At 34.5% G+C, this 19,288-nt stretch overlaps 1 protein-coding gene and 2 pseudogenes across 1 annotated transcript; 2 read left to right on the top strand and 1 right to left on the bottom strand.

Moving 5' to 3' along the window:
* The first annotated feature begins 1,427 nt into the window (after positions 1–1,427).
* On the top strand, positions 1,428–2,317 carry LOC141699874 (protein LATERAL BRANCHING OXIDOREDUCTASE 1-like; annotated as a pseudogene).
* A 2,456-nt stretch (positions 2,318–4,773) lies between these two features.
* LOC141699875 (kinesin-like protein KIN-12D) lies at positions 4,774–13,721 on the top strand (annotated as a pseudogene).
* A 260-nt stretch (positions 13,722–13,981) lies between these two features.
* LOC141699876 (serine/threonine-protein kinase SRK2E-like) lies at positions 13,982–18,937 on the bottom strand. Its single transcript, XM_074503681.1, has 9 exons — positions 18,492–18,937; positions 16,813–16,887; positions 16,617–16,718; positions 16,477–16,530; positions 16,296–16,388; positions 15,879–15,971; positions 15,419–15,523; positions 15,235–15,333; positions 13,982–14,620 (listed from the first exon to the last, which is right to left on the bottom strand). Exons 1-9 carry the CDS (start codon positions 18,666–18,668, stop codon positions 14,330–14,332), a joined length of 1,089 nt encoding a protein of 362 aa, XP_074359782.1. The 5' UTR covers positions 18,669–18,937; the 3' UTR covers positions 13,982–14,329.
* Positions 18,938–19,288: the final 351 nt, after the last annotated feature.

The following is a 19,288-nucleotide window of genomic DNA, read 5'->3' as shown; positions in this document are numbered from 1 at the left end:
TTTTCTTGTATTTTAAAAAAAAAGAAATGAAGTTTACTGATCGTATTAAAAACATGACTTCAAGATGCGTCTTGTTATAGAAAAACTCAACATAAAACTGCATTTTCGTTTATTTTAAAATATAACCTGATTCCCCATTTTTGAGTGACATTTAGGATCAACAATTTAAAAAATAATATTTAGGGTAATTTAACCAAAATAGTGACATTTGGGACCGTACCCACACTTATAATATCAGAAAACACAATCACTAATCATTGGTGATGCATATTTAGAATCCAAGACGTAGAAAATTTAGTTACTATAAACATCATCGGTGATGACATATAATTTAGGCGCTAGCTTGCCCTACGGTCAAGTTATCCTAGGATGGCCACAACCTAATTATAAATATTAAGATGAAGTAGCAAACCACCATAGAACACCGTGCCATTCTTTGATAAACTCTATGACATAGGAACCCCTTCGGCCTATGTTAGTGTTTGCAGCTTCATCTCCTCGTAGCCCCTGTACTCTCTCCATACTGTAGCCTTATTCTAGTTCCTACAGTGTAAAGATTATAAGAGATTGCTTGTAAGCCTACGGATTACAGGAGATTACTAGTGCTGTAGTTATTTGCTACCGAGGCATTCTCCACCAGTAGCCTTCAGCTCACCCGATTAAAGTAACTACAGCTACGATGTAAAACATTCTCCATGAAGAATATTGTTTACATATATCCTGAGGATGTCAAACCAGTGAGTCATACCAACATAACTCTACTTACGCCACGTGGCACCTGCTTGTGAATAGTCATGATGCCACCTCATCCTTTTTTCCATGTGTCATCCTCTCAAACATTTGTATAAGTGAGTCGTCAACTTATCTAAGGAGGGGATAAATACAAGAACAAGAACGAGAAGGAAGGGAGGACAACAACACAAACAAAATCTTCCGATAATGGCTACAGGTTCTAACCTATAATCCTTACAGATTTCGGCGGAGAAAACCAGGGCCATCAATCGGTATTAGATGAGCAAAGTCATTAGTATACCTAATGATACATCGACCCGTAAACATCCTTCAAAAGACTACACCAAAGTTTCAAAACCTGGATATTTAGTTACTTATTTACCAAAAATAATGAGATTTTCGCTAGGTAAGAGACTAAAATGCGAACCCCTGCAGTTACTCAAACTGTTTGAATAAATTTGTATTAGAATTTTTTTTTTCTTGCTAAATGATTTGCATTAGAAATTCATGAAATTGAACAGGCAAGGAATCAAGGAAGCCATTTGTTTTGTGTGAAACTAATCCCCAGATACAAACTGTAAATTTAAATACTCATCATTCTCCTAAGATCATATATTGTCACTCTGTTAATCTGTCATCCATAATTTCTACCAACTAGATTTATGAATTTAGCGTTTAGACAATAAAAGTTAACAATGGGAGTAGTTGATGGAAGCTTCATTCCAGCCATCGAACACAGGCCTAAACCCACAATCACTGAAGTTAAAGGCATTCCATTAGTTGATCTTCATCTAAGATATTCTTTGCACAGCCTGGAGGGGAGAAGCTGAAGCTGAAGAGAGATGAGATGAATCCCTTAGCATATTATGACACTGAATATACCAAAAATGTTAAAGATTGAAAAGAATTATTCGACTCTACATTGGAGCATCTGATGCTGGTGCCAGCTTCCCCTGATTTTGACGATAAAGAGCTCAAGCGTTTACTTAATCAGTGGCCTGAAAATCCTAAAGATTTGAGGTACAAATTCAATTTGCTAGCTTTGTATACTGAAAATTATTAGTCTTTATCAAGATGTCTGGAAATTTTGGATGCATATGAAAATGTAAATGACCAAGCACCGGATATAATGTCTTAAAAATATGTGACAAATCTTTTGACAAGCAGGGAGCTGTACGTGTGAAGAATATGCTGTCGAGAAGTGGAAAATATCTGTTACAGATTAATGGGGCTCATAGCTCTGAGCTTAGGCTTGAGAGAACATTGGTTTTACAGATATTTCAAAGACTCGACCAGCTTTATTAGGCTTACTCACTATCTTCGCTGCCCTTTCCCGAACCTAGCCCTTGGCATTGGTCGACACAAAGATGGTGGTGCCTTGACCGTTCTATATCAAGATGAAGTAGGAGGACTTGAAGTAAAGTGCAAAACTGATGGGGAGTGAAATAGGATTAAACATACACCTAATGCTTATATCATCAACGTTGGAGATACAATTCAGGTATTATTCTTTTTTAAAAATATATGTAGTTCTTGGACACCAACGACTGCACTGAGCAAGATCACAAACCCCTCCATTTCGTAGACCACCCAAGCCTAATTAAACTAAACAAGTTCCGGCTCTCTACTTTCTGCATAATGTATGTTTCACACACCAGTTACATGAGCAAAATGAAATTTCTTTTAGTTTAACAAATAATTTAAAAACTATTCTATATACAGTATTGTACATTATCTATCCTACCCAAATGGATGCATACTTTATAAATTACCCTGGATGGTTGGCTTTTCTCTATCATTTTATTGAATTTTTTCAGATATATATAAAATTTCATTAATTCAGATTTAGAAGTGGAAAACAAACAAATGTAACTCAATCAGTTTAGTGCTTTACAAATGTTACAATTTTCAAATAAAGGGAGAAGGTCACATGCAAACGCAGCAGCATACATTACCCCCAAAATTGTATAAAGATGATTTCATGTATGCACACCAAAAACCTACTCGAAAAGGATTCCGACTTGGAACCGACAGATAACCCATTGTATCTTTACAACCTTCCAACTTAAAGCGCTTGCTCGATCCTTGAACAATGCTGAAGAGGATAGTTAGATAACAAGTCATGATAGAATACCAATATATAAGCTATGTGAGTGAATTCATCAAGAGTGATGATGAGGAAGAGGAATCCTGCTCCATCACCATTACAACAGCTTCCATGCATATCATGAGTTCCGACAATAATACCTGGAATCTTCACCTTCCGTCTAGCCATACTTAGACTACTACGTGCATGCAATGAAATAGTTACATATAGTAGTACTACAACCTTATCCATTTCAAAAAACATCCACCTACTGGTAATAAATTTAGTTTGGTAGAACATAAATATTTGAAAATTGATGGTAGATCTGTATGTGATTGGTGGGCATTTTTATTAAAATGATAAGAAAAGAGAATATATGAACATGTTCATTTATAACCCCTCAATTATTCTCTTCACCATGTTCTCCAATTTTGGAGTTGAGTTACATTTTTGTCACATATTGTAGGGTACAGTGTTTTCTGTTTGGATTCAACTTTGTATTTGAATTTCAAAAACATTTATATATATCCAAATCCCAACATATATTTTTGAATCAAAGTTCAAAATCCCTAAAAGTTTTTAACTGAAGCGTCCTTTTGGTAAAGAAAGTAATTAAATTCACGTGTGCTTCTGTAATTTTCAACTTATTCAAAATTTGATACATTGTATTGTCAAAACACACTTATGACAAAAATGAGGTTCAATCTCCTGTAATCAGGTTTGATCATCAAGAGTACAAATTTATGATGTTTTCGGTTACATATTTATGGAATAAAATATTTGAAAACTGGTATTTTTATACTCAGTTGAGTTGTTTTTATCCCCTTAACTAATTTCATTTTCTCGATCATCCCCTCTTGCATAGACTACAGATTATGGGGAGCATGAATTATAGTAAGTTTCTTTGTAGCAACTTAGAACAGTTTTAGTTTAGGAAAATGCTAAAGATGCCAAATTTTTATTCCAATTTTTTTTTCAAATCTGATGTGTCACATGAATTATTGGTAACCTTCCTAATAATAAAATGGGACCCCACGAATTAAAATAAGTCATGTATCAGTCACATTATTTGATAAAATTTTTGACGAAGATATTTGGGGAACGCACTATTCTTTAGTTTAACTATAAAATAATCAGAACAACTAACTAGCTGTTCATTACAAATATATATTTAGCCCAGAGTCTGGGCTAACATCCAACTGTTCATTTGCAAAACAAGTCGAATCTTTAATTAAGGAATTGAGTATCAAAAATTAAAATTATATTTGGTGTTGACAATGGAGATTTTCTACCCAACTACTTGTACATATCTTTATACAGTTTATAATTTTAATATATTGCAGTCTGTCAAGTGCAAAACTAAAACTTCTTTTGTAAGAACTAACATAAAAACGGGCATGTAAGAAGATAGTTATTAAAATAATATATAACTACAACTCCAAATCTTGAGTGCAAACCTTTAAACTTGTATGCTTGATATAGTAAAATATAACATTACTTTTTAAATTAATAATTAGTGAATAATATATAACACCAATTGAAAAAATGAATAATTATATGTATGTCGATATAAGCATATCTAATCTAATGCCCAATAATTGGGATATACACGTTTTGAAGATGGAGTATGCACAAAATCGGTCAAATATAAGTATGTGTAGTGTACTTACAAGAATTTTTAATAATTCGATTGGTATGGTGCAATATCAACAAATTTTCTTAATATTTAAATAAATTCTCTGTTGTAATTTTTTTTGATAGTGTTACATAGATTTAAGGACGACTACCTACCTTTAACTTTATTATTCTTGACAATTAACAAAAATAAATAAAATTTGGCAAAGAAAACAAAAATAAATAAACTTTATTCTTGAAGAGCCTTCTCTCCTTTTCAAAAAACATGAAAGCGCCAGTATAATTTGAACCAACAGTAGCACCAACTGCCATATCTATATATAAAGAAATACACAATGTGTGTGTGTCACAGTGTGTGTTTTCTTTTCTAGCTAACTAGCTGTTTGAACCAAGTTCAAGAAAGCTTTAATTTGTGCTATCTCTTAAGCAAAAGGAAACAAATTTCAGGGCTGCATCAACTTCAAGTTCACTTCTTTCTCTAATCTTTCTCAGGTACAAATTTCTTTTCAATTTTATTTTTGAATTTCAAAACAAATTATTTAGCTACCCAGTTTATTTTCTTGGTTAAAAATATGATGTTTACATTTTGTTTTCAGGAATGTTGCGAGATTCTCATTTTCTTGGTTAAAATCTGATCTTTACATATATATTTTTTTTCAAGAATGTTGCGAGGTTCTAAATTTTCCCAGAGAACTTTTCGAAAAAGTTCCAATCTTGAAGAAAAAGAGAATGACCCTGTGAATTATAGCACAATTGTAGATGAAGAAGTGGATTTAAAGAGCACAAAATTCTGTAAAACCCCTTTAAAGGCCTGTAAAAGTAGATATATAGATACATTGTTGCCACTCAAAACACCAGAAAAACAAGGGGTTTTAACTGATAAGTCATACGGGGTCAGTCAAAAGAATGTAATTGGCTCAAATGTGTCTGAGTTGGAGGTTGATCCGAGTCAATATTATACGAATGGTATTGGGGGTTTTGCTAGTGTGATCACTCCTGATTTGAGTAGACCTAATGGGAAAGGTAATTTAAGTAAATCGACACAAAGCACGCCTAGTAAGAGTGTTATTAGGCCTCCAAACCCGAAACTTTGTTTAACTGGTGGTGGAAGTGGAGCTGCATCTGTCAGTGGAGGGGCTAGGATGGCTAATTTTGCAGCATTGTCTAAAGGGGTTCCGATTTCTAGTAGTTCATTGACTGTAGTTAATACTATTGAAGTGCCTCATCTTGCTATTAAGGAAGATTCGAACTTCTGGATGGATCACAATGTGCAAGTAAGATTGTGTTTATTGCATTGTGAATTAGTATTTTTCTTCCTTGTTTTGTTTGAATTGTAACAAAATGTGTGGTAAATTATGTTCTCAGGTATTGATACGTGTTCGTCCCCTCAGTGGTGCGGAGAAAAGTATGTTTGGTTATAATAGGTGTTTGAAGCAAGAGAGTGCACAATGTATTACCTGGATTGGAAAACCTGAAAGTCGATTTACATTTGATCATATAGCCTGTGAGACCCTTGATCAGGTACTTCAGTTAATAGCTAATCATTTTTACTAGTCTTAGTCTGTTAATTGAAGCTGCTATTAGGTTCATAATTCTGTAAACTACCCATTTGATTCTATAAAGTCCTTTATTCTCATATCTTTCTTTCTAGTGAAGACATCACCTCTTTATTTTCTTCTCCATGATATTACTAAGGCAAGGTTAAAATTTGTTAGTAATGTTGTATATGGTTTTCATAAGTTTGTTTAAACTTTAGAGTGATTGTTATGTTGCAGGAAACACTTTTTGCTACTGTTGGTCTGCCAATGGTGGAGAATTGCCTATCGGGATATAACAGCTGTATATTTGCTTATGGTCAGGTATTGATCCTAAAATCTAACCTTGTTTGTACCTATAGTTCAGGTATAGAAATGAACATTATTATTAATTATGTAACTAACACTGGAAGCTGATCGTATTATGCAAAGAAGTAGTTCTTGATGTACAATTTTCTATAACAGTAACAAGAAGAAGAGTTCTGAGATGGTAAATTACATAAGAAGTATCTTATAATAAACCAACTATGTAGGAAAACTTGAAATAGTAACAAAAATTTACATCAATCATTCTTAAATATGTTAAAATATGTGGGTACATATGTTTTAGCCGTGTGTCTAGAGCCTCTGTTATTCATTTTGTGGAGTAAGGAAAAATTTGTGATCAAGCGGTTTTGCCAACTAAATTTTTCCAGCTTGAAGCAACTTAAGACTATCTTCACATATGTATAGTTTCTATGCCATTTTTCAGCTGGTGCTTTTCTTTAACCTCGGAAGTAAATTTTCCTTTTCCTGCCTTATGTTTAGTTTGTAAGGTAATTAACTCATCTAAATAAATTGTTCCTATGATATTATTTAGTTGGTGCTTTTATTTAACTTTGGAATTAAAATTTTCTTTTCCTACCTGTTTAATTTTGTATGAAACCAACTCATCAAAAACCTCTCGGTGTTAGAGGAAGGTCTTAAATGGTTCATATATAGTTCAACACATGTAATGCACGTCTTATTTTGGTATGGGTGATTGAATCATTGAATATGTAGACTGGAAGCGGGAAGACATATACAATGCTTGGTGACATCAATAACCTAGGAGACAAGTCCAGTTGTGATCGTGGAATGACATCACGGATATTTGAATTTTTGTTTACAAGAATACAAGCAGTAAGTTTATTGTGTCTCTGCACGTGCATCTAGTAAGCCGCTTATATGAAAGTTAATCTGTACAGTCAACCACTTCATTTGTTCTCGTTAATCGTCTCTTTACAGGAGAGAGAGAGCCGAAGGGATGATAGATTGGCCTACAATTTGAAATGCTCCTTTTCAGAGATTTACAATGAACAAATTACTGATCTTCTTGATCCCTCTTCCACAAATTTGCTAGTAAGGATGTCTCTGTAATAATGCAATTTATTACTGAAGTATTTACGATTCTGCTCTCTTACATTTATCCCCCCTACAAAGCTCCGCGAGGATACAAAAAAAGGTATATATGTTGAAAACCTCTCGGAATATGAAGTACAGACTGTAGGTGATATTTTAAAGCTTCTTAGTCAGGTAGGTCTATGATCCCTATGTCATAATTTAGATCTTTTTAATTCAAATGAAGTGTGATTTCAGTTGCTTATTGTTGCTTCTCACACAGGGTTCATCAAATAGGAAAGTAGCGGCAACAAACATGAATAGGGAAAGCAGCCGTTCACACAGTGTCTTCACATGTGTGATTGAGAGTAGGTGGGAAATGGATTCTATGCCCTATCTACGATTTGCAAGGTTGAACCTTGTTGATCTTGCCGGTTCAGAAAGGTAACATATGCCCAATTTCTTAGGTCATGTCCTCGTTCACTTACAATGGTCGGATTAAACAATTTTGTTTGAAAAACGTTATCACTTCAATGTAATTTTCCAAAATTTTACACAAAGTAGTCAAGTGTGAATAACTGTTGATGGTCCACAAGTTTGAAGTTTAACTGAGTCTGTGAATGGTCATTGATAGACGAGTTAGTTTAATTTTTTTGCAAGAGCTGTGTAGGTTGTATTATCACCAGTTACTAGTTCACTAAGTTACTAGTTCTATTTCAGGCAGAAAAGTTCTGGTGCTGAGGGAGACCGCCTAAAGGAAGCTGCTAATATTAACAAATCGTTATCTACACTGGGGTAAGTGGGTAACGTAATCATATTCTCTATTCTTTTCTACGAGTATTTCTCATTGATTTAAGGTTTACTGTTTCTCCGCAGTCATGTTATTATGCTTCTTGGGGATGTGGCACATGCCAAGACAAAGCATGTTCCTTATAGAGATTCAAAGCTGACATTTCTTCTACAGGTGAGCATGATAAGATTTCTTGTACCTACATTTCTGAATTCGATGACAATTTTTTTTATCTTTGCTTTTAACAAAATGCAGGATTCATTGGGAGGAAACTCAAAGACAATGATCATTGCCAATGTCAGCCCCTCTATTTGGTTTGTCCCAAAACTTTGACTGGTTTCTAAATACGTTACTGCAATGCTAAACCTCTTAAGCTTTACAATCTTTTATAGCTGTGCTGCTGAAACTCTGAACACTTTAAAGTTTGCACAGCGAGCCAAACTAATCCAAAACAATGTAAGCTTTATTCTCATATAATTCAATTTGGTTTTACTATAAGGCTCACCCTTTTTACCTATGATAATTTCTCTGCTCTTCGTGATGAAGGCTGTCATAAATGAAGATTCACCTGAAGCTGTCACTGCATTAAAGTATCAGATTCATCTTCTAAAGGTAAATTCAGTGTTTTAAGTTCTTCTTCTTTTATTGATAATTAAACACAGTCACACACCCATCTTTTCTTTGACAAGATTGAGCCCTTGACATCCTGTAAAGAGAGTGATGGAGATGCCGCTTGAGGAAGAGGCCTTTGGATATAAATTTCCTAACTAATAGTGGTTCTGAAATAGGAGGAACTTCTTGTATTTAAAAAGCAAAACGTGGCCCGGTCTCTTACATTTGGTTCAGCATGCATACAAGATACAAGGCAAGAAAATGACAGTGCTTGCAAAATTAAGGAACTTGAAATGGGATATCAGAACAAGGAAGATTCTTCAGAACTGGTAAGTAAGTTTGTTTAGGTTTTTAGCAGATAATAAATATGGGAGATTTTTTTTGCGAGTTTACACTTCTATTATAGAACTAATCTTCAAGAACAGCCTAGCGAAATATTATAGGGTGTTCTTTGATTTGTTATGATTTCACTGACATATGTTGACGAACTGTCTTTCAGGAGTCCAATTTGAATGTTACATCCCTCGATGACCAACTGTTTAAGGCCGTTCAGAAGGAGAAAGAAGAGATGCACCAAATTTTTTTGAAGCGTACGGAAGAAGTTGTGAATTTGCGGCTGGAATCGGATATTCTGAAGATAATGTTGCAAGAAGAGAGGTCATTTCGCCATGACCAGGAGAGTAAGGCGCTCTGCTTGAACAGGGATCTTAAGTTGGCCAAAGAAAAAGCTTCACAAGTAGCCAAACAATATGAGATCACAAAGGACGAGCTCAGAGTAGCAAAATCACTTATTGAAGCTTTGGAATCTGAAAAGCTTACATCCTTTAGGGAAATGGAGGATCTTCGGAATAGTAGCAACCGCTATGTGGATCAATTGCACAGACAAGAGACTGAAATATCTTTGTTGAAAATGAATCAAGTGAATCCGTCGTCTTACAGACTTCCTAAATCTGAAGAATCTTATTTACAAGTTCAGTTCATGAAGATGCATGATTTTCTTGAAGAAGTAAGGAGACTGAATACGTGGCACCAAAGTGATTTTTCATCTCATGAATATAATGAAAGTGAAATGGATGAAGTTCTTAGGCAGGCTAGGGCTGAAACTGCCAAGGTAATAGTTTGCTTGCAAGAAGAACTTTGCATTCTCCAGCAGCAAGTCCACAAGAGTTATCTAAGAGAGATGGAGACGGAAGGAGAGTTGATTACTTTGAAAAATGAGCACAATGAGTTACATGCAAAGCTGGAAGTTGCGACTCAAAACAATATAGGTTTAGTTGAAAAACTTGACGAAAAAGATAAACAATATAAAGCATTGTCTGAAATGCTGGAATTAGGGACAACCGAGATTGAAGTTTCTCTTTCTTGTGGGCAAAAGGCTCTTGAAGATGCCACCGATCAGATTGATTCTATCTCCGGTTCATTACCTCAGAAAAGAAATTGGATATCTGAACAACTAAGCAGGATGAAAAAGAGAATATCTGAATAGGAGTTCATAATTGAACAGCTCACTTGCTATTTGGAGGAAGCAACAACCAGGAGAAGTGAAATGGAGAGCATGTTGAGATCCTTGAGAGGAGCAGCTTTGGTTATAACTCAAGAACACCAACAAGATTGCAGGGAAAAGGAGAAAGAGGTCTTTCTTTTGACATCAGAACTGAGTGAGAAAGTATTGATCATAGCAGAGTTGGAGAACAAATTGAAGCTTGAGGAGGAAGAGCGAAGGAACGCATCAATGTGTGCCACTGCTGCTTTTGTAGTTGTAAGCAGATTGTCTGAGATGAACTGTAAGTATCTAAACGCATTGAAGAATAAAGATATCCAGCTTACTGAATCCATAGAGATTGAGGTTCTTGTTTTGGCATCAGAACTAGAACAAATGGCTTTTGATAAATTTAGATTGCAAACAGAGTATACAAGATCTTCTGCTGCTTTAGAAAAAGTTAAAGAAGACCTGATACTTGCATGTTTAGATGCTGAGTTAAGAGACTGGATCTTGCTTGACAAGGTAAATGAGGTTACTGGTCTTCTGAATGTAATTGAAGAAGCAAAAACAGAACTCAACAAAAAAAACTCCGAAATTTCAGATATAAAAAAGGTAAAAGAGGATTTTGAGAAAGATCTCACGCTACTGAAGGATGTAGACGATACTTTGAAAAAAGAAACTGAAGGAGTGACAGAAGCAAATATGAGACTGTCATCTAAGATTGCTAAGCTTGAACAGGAATATCAAAAATCATTGGAGGACATGCAAGGTTCTTGTGATGAGAATGGAAAAAGGCTTCAAGAAGCTCTCCACCACATGCAAAATCTTGAGAAAGAGATAGCTGCTAAAGATAGAGAGGTTATTACAGTTTTTTATAATCTAGTGGTTATAAATTAATAAAAAAATTTATTCTATAGCTGTTCATTAAGTAATTAAAGAAACTAAGCTTTGAGTTTTCTGATTTATCAACAGAGAGGCCAATGCAAAACTTGCGTATCTGAGCTAAGCCGACATTCTGGAGTACATGCTTGTGATTACAAGCAAAAGGTAGATCATGACATACTTAATAGAATAGATTTGTGTGAGAAGAGAGTAGCTGACGTAAAAGTTCTGAATTTTATCTTATTTTTTAAAATTTTGACAACAGTTCAATGTACTTAAACCTGATGTTATATTTGTTTGATTTGACATATATAGCCTGCAAAGAATGACAAGCCTTCTGCTGGTAGACCTCACATTGTGGAGCTTGAATCCTTGGGTGTAAATAGACAGGAGGTAGGGTATATATCTCAACATGACATGTATTGCTGCGTTCTTTATGTTGACATTTTATTAACATGTTTTTCAATCTTGAGTTATTTTCAGATATTAATGCTTGATTCAAAATTAGCTGCTGCAAAGAGCATAACACATGATGTATTGTGTGATTTACGGGACCTTGGGTCAGACATTTGCAATTTTGTGGTATGCTTGCACACTTGTCTCCACCTTTTTTTAACTCATTAGAAATTCACTTGCAACTTATAATCAGCAATATTGTCATTCTTAAGCCTTATTTCCTGGCTTGAAATTATCATAATAGATAAACCAAAGGTCTTGATTTAGGGTACAGCATGCCAATATGTTCGCAGATTCTACCCGATTGTGCTCATATTGTTGTATATTTTTTCATGCTAGTCTTCCCTGGATAAACATCAAGCACAAAAATAGCAGACTTGAGTTTTATAGTGCTGGAGTTTATGTTAAGGTAAAGTCCTTCTGTTGAAGTGAAACTTCACTAGTATATGTTAGGTTTCTATTATCTTAAACATTGAACACTTGCTGCAGGATAAGGAGGTGATCAAACTCAAGCAGCAAGTGAATTAGTAGAGAAAACCAGTAAGAAGATGGCGAAGAAACTAAAAGCTGAAGCCAGGCCACCACGATATCCAGCAAGGTATCCATCTTTATGCTAAAATGAGGAAAGAATAGTCACTCATTTTTTATTTTAAATTAACTAGGCACTTTATAGGCTTTAGCAGATCCTAACTTCGCGGTACTTTTATGGAGTTTACAAAATGGTCAAGACTATGCTCCCATGAGCCCTGTTTATGTGGTGTTTACGATGTATAAAACAGTGTATTTATATTTCATAGAATCATAATTCTGAAAAATAAATTAATAATCATCACTGCAAATGAAAGGCATATGTTGGCTGGTAATAGCGAACTGATTATCAGAGTTTGGGAAGAAAATTTTTCTCGATATTAAATTATCTTTAGTCAGTAAGCTTGGTTTGTTATATTCAAAAGTGAGATAAAGAATCCTAAACTGTTTTTACATACGGATACTAGACAAATCTCTATCCCTGTATTCACTTCAGGGCTAGCTACCGCCGCCGCCACAGATATGCTAGAGGCAGTCGAAAGTAAAGAAGATTGGAACAATAATTTAAGGAATACAACACGAGTCTCAAACTTTTTCTGTTTCTGTTCAGTTATTTTCTCATTCTATTGCATTAGTATTTCCGTAATAGGTATAAGTAATAACAATTTGCATTGTTGATTACTTGTTATTTTTTTATTTGTTTTTACTTTTGCTTCTGGTTTCTTTTTGTTTCGGCATTTTTACGATCTAGCAACTTTGATTGAATGGAAACTTGCAGGATAATGTTGAATTCCTTGTAAAATAATAGTGATACTATTCGTTATTTACTTGGTTCAAACAATTTGTAGATTGTAGTCGACGCTCTCTGTCTGTTTATTTGATTGTATACAAAAGAAGAGTTTTTACATAATATTTTAAGATTATCCTGCCAAATCTTCGACATTGAAAATCAACAGATGTTATGTACTAATTTCTACGTAGATCAGTACATTCTTAAAATTCTTAAAATATAGATCCACAACTTATTCCGTGAACAAAATTCTATAACTCGTCAGTACTGAGTCTGCTAATGGATACTATTAATGAGTGTGTTTTTTAGGCTTAGCCATACCAGTTGCAAGTTGAATTTCTACTCCCAGATGTGTTGAAAGCTGAGGATTAAGAAGGCACCATGCTGAGAGCTGAGATCACCCATCAGTGAGGCATGATTCCATCCATATTTGGAAGGGTAATTCAAATATTCTATGGAAATGTTGGCCAAACAAGAACCTAAGTTATATTATTGGTTGGCCGTTTCTAGCTTTTACATTATACTAATAACTGTTGCTTTCAGACTTTCAGTTACATTTTAAGCATTTGCTGTAGATTCAAGTGAATCACATTTACCGAAGGGATGAATCTGCCGATCAATCTTAATGCAAGCACCTATGTGGTTCATTATGACGGAACTGCTGAATAGATTTGTGTAAAGATCGTATCTACTCTACTGGCGTAAACTGAACTCTTCTTGATTCTGGAACGAGTTTATGTGGGTTACTCAAGGTAGATGATTATATGTACAATGATTTCAGTAGAATATATAGATGATGTGATTATTAAAATCAGTTTCTATTATTGAATTAATCTTGTTTTTTTTACCCCCCTAACGTGCATTAGAACAAGTTCGACAACGAATGTACCTGCACTGCAGATAACAATTATCAATAATAGAAACTTTATGGCGCATTCTCTCATCAAACAAGCAAGCGAACAGAAGGGAATTATTATACCAAGTAAATGAACACACAATGCTTCACATCACCGGTGAAGGGCATGATAATGAAACTACGTATCTAACTGAGAACTCTAGCGAAGATTAAATATGTAAACATACCTTTTTGTTATTAGCAAGTATGAACACAGTAAACGGAGGACCAGAAATAGTAGACACTTCAAATGTATTAGGTTCCATCATTTTACATTACAAATTGAGTACACAGTGCTTACAGCTTACAAAATATTGAATGTGCCAACAACAGAATTTTAAAGAACTTGTTCGTTAGAGAAAGTTGTATACGAGAAGTGACACGATTGGACGGCCTAACATGTGAAGAATTTAGATATTAAGATCTACCTAAGCTTGCTAAAGGGAGCCTTTTCCCATATCTGACTGAGTGAAAGACCATATACTTTTTGCAACAGAAACTGCATGTTCTCTTGACTTGTAACGTATTCCGGGACTGGTCTTAAAATCACATAGCATAAACTATTTCTCCACTGCTTTCGAGATCAAGGTCTGGGTCACTCTCTAGATCCTCATCCATGTCATCATCCATGTCCAGGCTACCTGTTAAATACTGATTAAGATTGTTGCCCCCAGCTGCGGGTATGGTGGCCTCTGCAATTATCTGCATTATCTCATCAACGCTCTGCATGGGTTGCTCAGGCTCCTTATACTGGTCCAATTTGTTTTCATCGATGAGGTCTGCTGGGAGGTTCTTCAGAAACCACTCATGGTTTTTAATTTCGTCCATGGTTATCCTCTGTCTCAATTGAGGAAACAGAACTGTATTAGTAAGTCTACCTTCTGTTTCAATAAAATCATGATAAGATATTAAGATTTTTATAGTGGCACAAGCGTTCATAATTAGATTAGATGAAGAAGCTTCAACACATTTTCTTTTTAAAGAACCAAAGCCATGCCTGTTTAGTCGGAACTATAATCTAGGGACTAATTCTAATTTACACTCACTTCACCATGCTTGATTCCTGAAATTAGTCCCGGAAATACTCTTTTTATATTGTTTTAAAGGACTAAACATGCTAGAAATAGTTCAAAATTAGAATAGTCCCCAGATCAAGGTCCCAGTAAACAAACAAGGCCCTAGAGTTTTCCAGGTCAAGCAAATCTAAAAATAGCAGCATATGCCCCCTCCCCCTTCCCATTCAAAATGGCAGGAACTGGTTAAACAACATAATAAAGAAAAATACACTGTCTACACCTCAGAGAGACAAAGCTTACAACCCCAAAGAGAAAAAGTGAGTAGATATATTTCCTGAACTTAGTTAGGAGGCAGAATAATAAAAATAGTTTCACCAGCCTAAAACTGAGAAGACAAATTTTGTCAGTACACATAGGTATCAGAGAACTGACTACCTTAGCTGAGTCAGCTACAAAGATCCTCGAAATTAGATGGCGGCACTCGACAGATATATGAACATAATCTGGAATCGAGTATTGGACATTCAAGATCCGCTGCATGAGTCAAAAGATAAGCATTTAGAAGAGTATCACCGTATCAGTCAACACCATCTAGTGCATATAAGATGTGAATAGTTACATGTATTGTCTTGCGGAAATTCTTAGGTTCCTCGGGATCCTCAAAAGGATATGCACCCACCAGCATGACATATAATGTTACACCGCATGACCATACATCTGCAAGCTGATGTATTCATGGAAATATAAGCATAACATTAATATTGTACCCCAAGTGCACAGCATTTTTAACATGAGGATGGTGGTACCAAAACCGAAGTAATATATATATTGTAGAAACAGAAAATCAAGCTTTCGCTTTTACGTGTAGGCCAATGTCAAACAGAGGTCACTCAAACACAATTTGTAATTACAAATGGGAAAAAAATTGTTATAGACTACTGGCTTGCCGCTTATGTGATAATCATACAGTGATACTGACACTGACACTGACATTCAGAAGTTTATAATAATGTAAAATAACCGTCACATGATGCACAATGAGAAGGTGAGAGTTAAGTTGGATTAATGACTTGATTTACCTTGCCATCATATTCTTTCTTGAGTAATACTTCAGGAGCAATATATGCAGGTGTTCCAACAGTTGACTTTGGTTGTGAATGCAACACTGAGGACTAAGTAGTGAAAGAAAAATAAACTAGTTATAGACAAACAATCGAACAATATGAAGAAAGAGAGTACCTAAAACATGCCTCCACATTTAATAAATATATAGTCACCGATTAGAAATCTGATGAGATATACAGAAGGCTTACACAATGCCAGAGATAGAGCAAAAACCATTTAGTACTATTTTCCAATTCTCTTATTCTCTCTTCTGTCTAATTAGTCATACCATTGTCCATCGGAACAGTCAGGTTCATTCTAACCAAGAAATCTATTAAATGAATTGCAAATGAAACTCAAAACTGGAACACAAGAAAGAGAAAAAATGATACCTTAGAATATCCAAAATCACAAATTTTCAACCGAGGTGCTGGGCTACCATCCAGTAATGTATTTTCCAGTTTCAAGTCACGGTGACACACTTGCTTCAAATTTGAAATAATTGTATATTGAGCCTAATTACCTCAATGAATGTATTATCTTCAAGCTTTATCAACGTAATTTCTTACATACCATTGAATGACAGTAGCTGACTCCAGATATAAGTTGTTGGAAAAAGAAACGTGCCTGCCGCACATTTAAAGAGTAAATTTACTACTATAAAAGAACAGGGGACATCTTTGACAACAAAAAAATTTGCTTTAAGTTGGAACCTCATCCTCGCTGAACCTTCCTGCATTGCATATCCGCTCAAAAAGCTCTCCTCCAGATGCATATTCCATCACAATAGCCAAATGGGTTGGGGTTAAATCAACCTGGAAAATGTTCCTTTGCATTAAAACAAGTGTCTTTCATTCTTTTTTTGGAGAAGAACATTATAACTTATGCAGAGTATGAAAAAAGGATTACCTCTTTAAATCTAACGATATTGGGATGCCTCAGCGATCTATGGTTGATTATTTCACGCGAAACATTTTCATCTATCTGATATTCACATCAAGTAAAACTGAATCAAACATGAACACATCAAGCTGCTCCAACATCAACTTTTACAACACATACAAATGTATGTGGAGTTCAACAAAGATATAAATGCAACTGTTAAACCAAACACACGTTCCTGAAGTATCAATTAGTGATTCTTATTCTTTGTAGTTTCACGCTTAGTAGCTTCAGCTGACCCATCTCCAGTCTAGTCCCAAACGCATGATATTAACTATTGCATTCCAATTTCCACATGCGTACCCAATAAATTCTCATGTCTATCTTATTGATGGTTCCTTGTATAGCCGCAACTTAACCATTTTGTGGAAGATGCCCCGAGGAGGGAAAACCAATTTCTGAAGATCTCATTAGAAACGTGACTTAATATTATTATATGTAGTTCTGCAGTAGCAGTATTACGCCACTGTGTTGAATACTGGCTTCACACATTTGGACTCTTGATCACGCAGCTGAATGACTAATTTTCTAACATATGTAATATGATAGTGTGTTATTTACTAATATTATTATTCAGCTCATTTTTAACATAAAAATACTTGTTCAAAACAGGTAGACAACTGAGCGTAGTAGGGAAAGCTGAAAAATAACATCCAAGTATCTCTAACCTTGTTCTTTTACATAACATACACAACTCCATCATAAATGAAGATGATACGCAAAATCACTTCCTAATGCTACAAACCAAAAATCGTAAACACTATCCGATAATCAGATTCAAACTCTTTTACTTAAATTAAGCAAGAAAAATCTTTAGAATCTTTAAACTGCAAAACTGAAAACATCACATTAAATAATCATACTAAAACCTACGAACCCACATTAAGCAAGGGAAAAGATAGAAAAATCACCCGAATCTTTATCGGCCAAAATTAACTTAACACTAAAAACTAAAAAGATTTCAGCTTCGAACACAAACATATTGAATGCAAAAATAAAACATCATCAACATAAACGGCCAAGACTAATATACAGTGAAAAAGATTCCAACTTGAACACAAACATACTAAAAACTCCAATCCCACATTTGTAAATATTCAAATAAGAAGTTGATAAACTTGAATAGTAAAAAAAGGATAAATACAAAAATTAACCATTTCATACATTCATAACTTCGTTTTATATAAAGCTAATGCAGAAGTCACTTCCAGAATCTACAAATGATAATTTGTACCCTACCTGAAATTAACTTCAATATCAGATTCTTCCATTAAAACAAAAACAGAAAAGGAACTAATAAAAACATCATCCTCATTTTTATCAGCCGCAACGCAAACCCACATTATTCTAGGAAAAAATCACAGTATTCAACATGCCAAATCTAATTTCCAATTGAATGTTATTCCAATTCTATTTTGAATATAGCTTGTAACTTAATTTTTAGTATGTTTTCAGATAATTTCGTTGTGAACGAGTATCAAAATGTGGATAAGCTCTTACCACTTAGCTATTTCATTGCGCTCCCTTTACAAATTTTAACACACAAACACACTAAAAAATTATACACACACACAATAATAAACGGATCATAAATTAAAAAATGAAGCTAGTAATTAAAAAGGAGGATAGGATAAGAAAACACTAACCTTGTCACCTCTCTCAATATACTTGACAGCAACAAGCTCATTACTCAACTTATCTCTCATCAACCTAGCCACTCCAAAATTACCCGACCCGATATCTTTAACAAGTTCATACTTATCACTATCATGCATGATAGGCAGATCCATTCCAGGCCCTACTGATAACACTGATCTATCCATTTACATATGCGTGTACTTACATGCAGCTAGCAAATACTCCAGAGCAACAACAAAAAACAAGAAAAAGTTGAAGTCTGGTTGGAGAAGATATAGGATGTGGGTAAAGGAGTGATCACAAGATGGATAGTTGAGTCCGTGAAGCTTTAACTTGGCAAAACAACACTTAACTGATTATTGCTTAGCTGCTCTTCATCTGTTTGCTTTTTCTTGGGGTTTGTAAGTGGGGACACCTTGGAGAATATGCCATGTGTGTATTTATGTAGGTGACAATGCAGATATGTTGTTGAGACCTGAACAACATTCCAGATTCTAAATATATCCTTTTCATTTTTATCATCTCTTTTTCTTTTTTATTTCAAATTAATGACCATAATTTCCTTTTCGGCTAAATGCAATTAAGTAAAATTTCATTTTAAAATTGCCCAAAAATATTTTTTGATTAATTAGAGAGGGAGAGAAAATTAAAAATTAACCTAAGACTAAGGGTTATAAGTGTATAATTCACGTAGAATTTTTAGAACATATATTTATTTATAAAATTATATATAAGACGTATTTATCAAAAAATTGAACTAGAATTTCTAAAGTTTAAAAGTCTCAAAATTTTTTATTGAAGATTT

This window comes from Apium graveolens, unplaced genomic scaffold (genome assembly GCF_009905375.1).
Source record: "Apium graveolens cultivar Ventura unplaced genomic scaffold, ASM990537v1 ctg1452, whole genome shotgun sequence".
NCBI classification, from domain to species: Eukaryota; Viridiplantae; Streptophyta; class Magnoliopsida; order Apiales; family Apiaceae; genus Apium; species Apium graveolens.
This window is presented reverse-complemented; position numbering and strand designations above follow the sequence as displayed.

Bases quoted from the DNA above. Each gene is read 5' to 3' on its own strand.
- LOC141699876 (XM_074503681.1), bottom strand. From the start codon at position 18,668: ATGGATAGATCAGTGTTATCAGTAGGGCCTGGAATGGATCTGCCTATC. The intron at 15,972-16,295 runs GTATCATTTTTT...TTCACTACTTAG, and splicing joins GTGATTTTGGATATTCTAAG to TCCTCAGTGTTGCATTCACA. The intron at 15,334-15,418 runs GTAACTATTCAC...TGACTCATGCAG, and splicing joins ATTTCCGCAAGACAATACAT to CGGATCTTGAATGTCCAATA.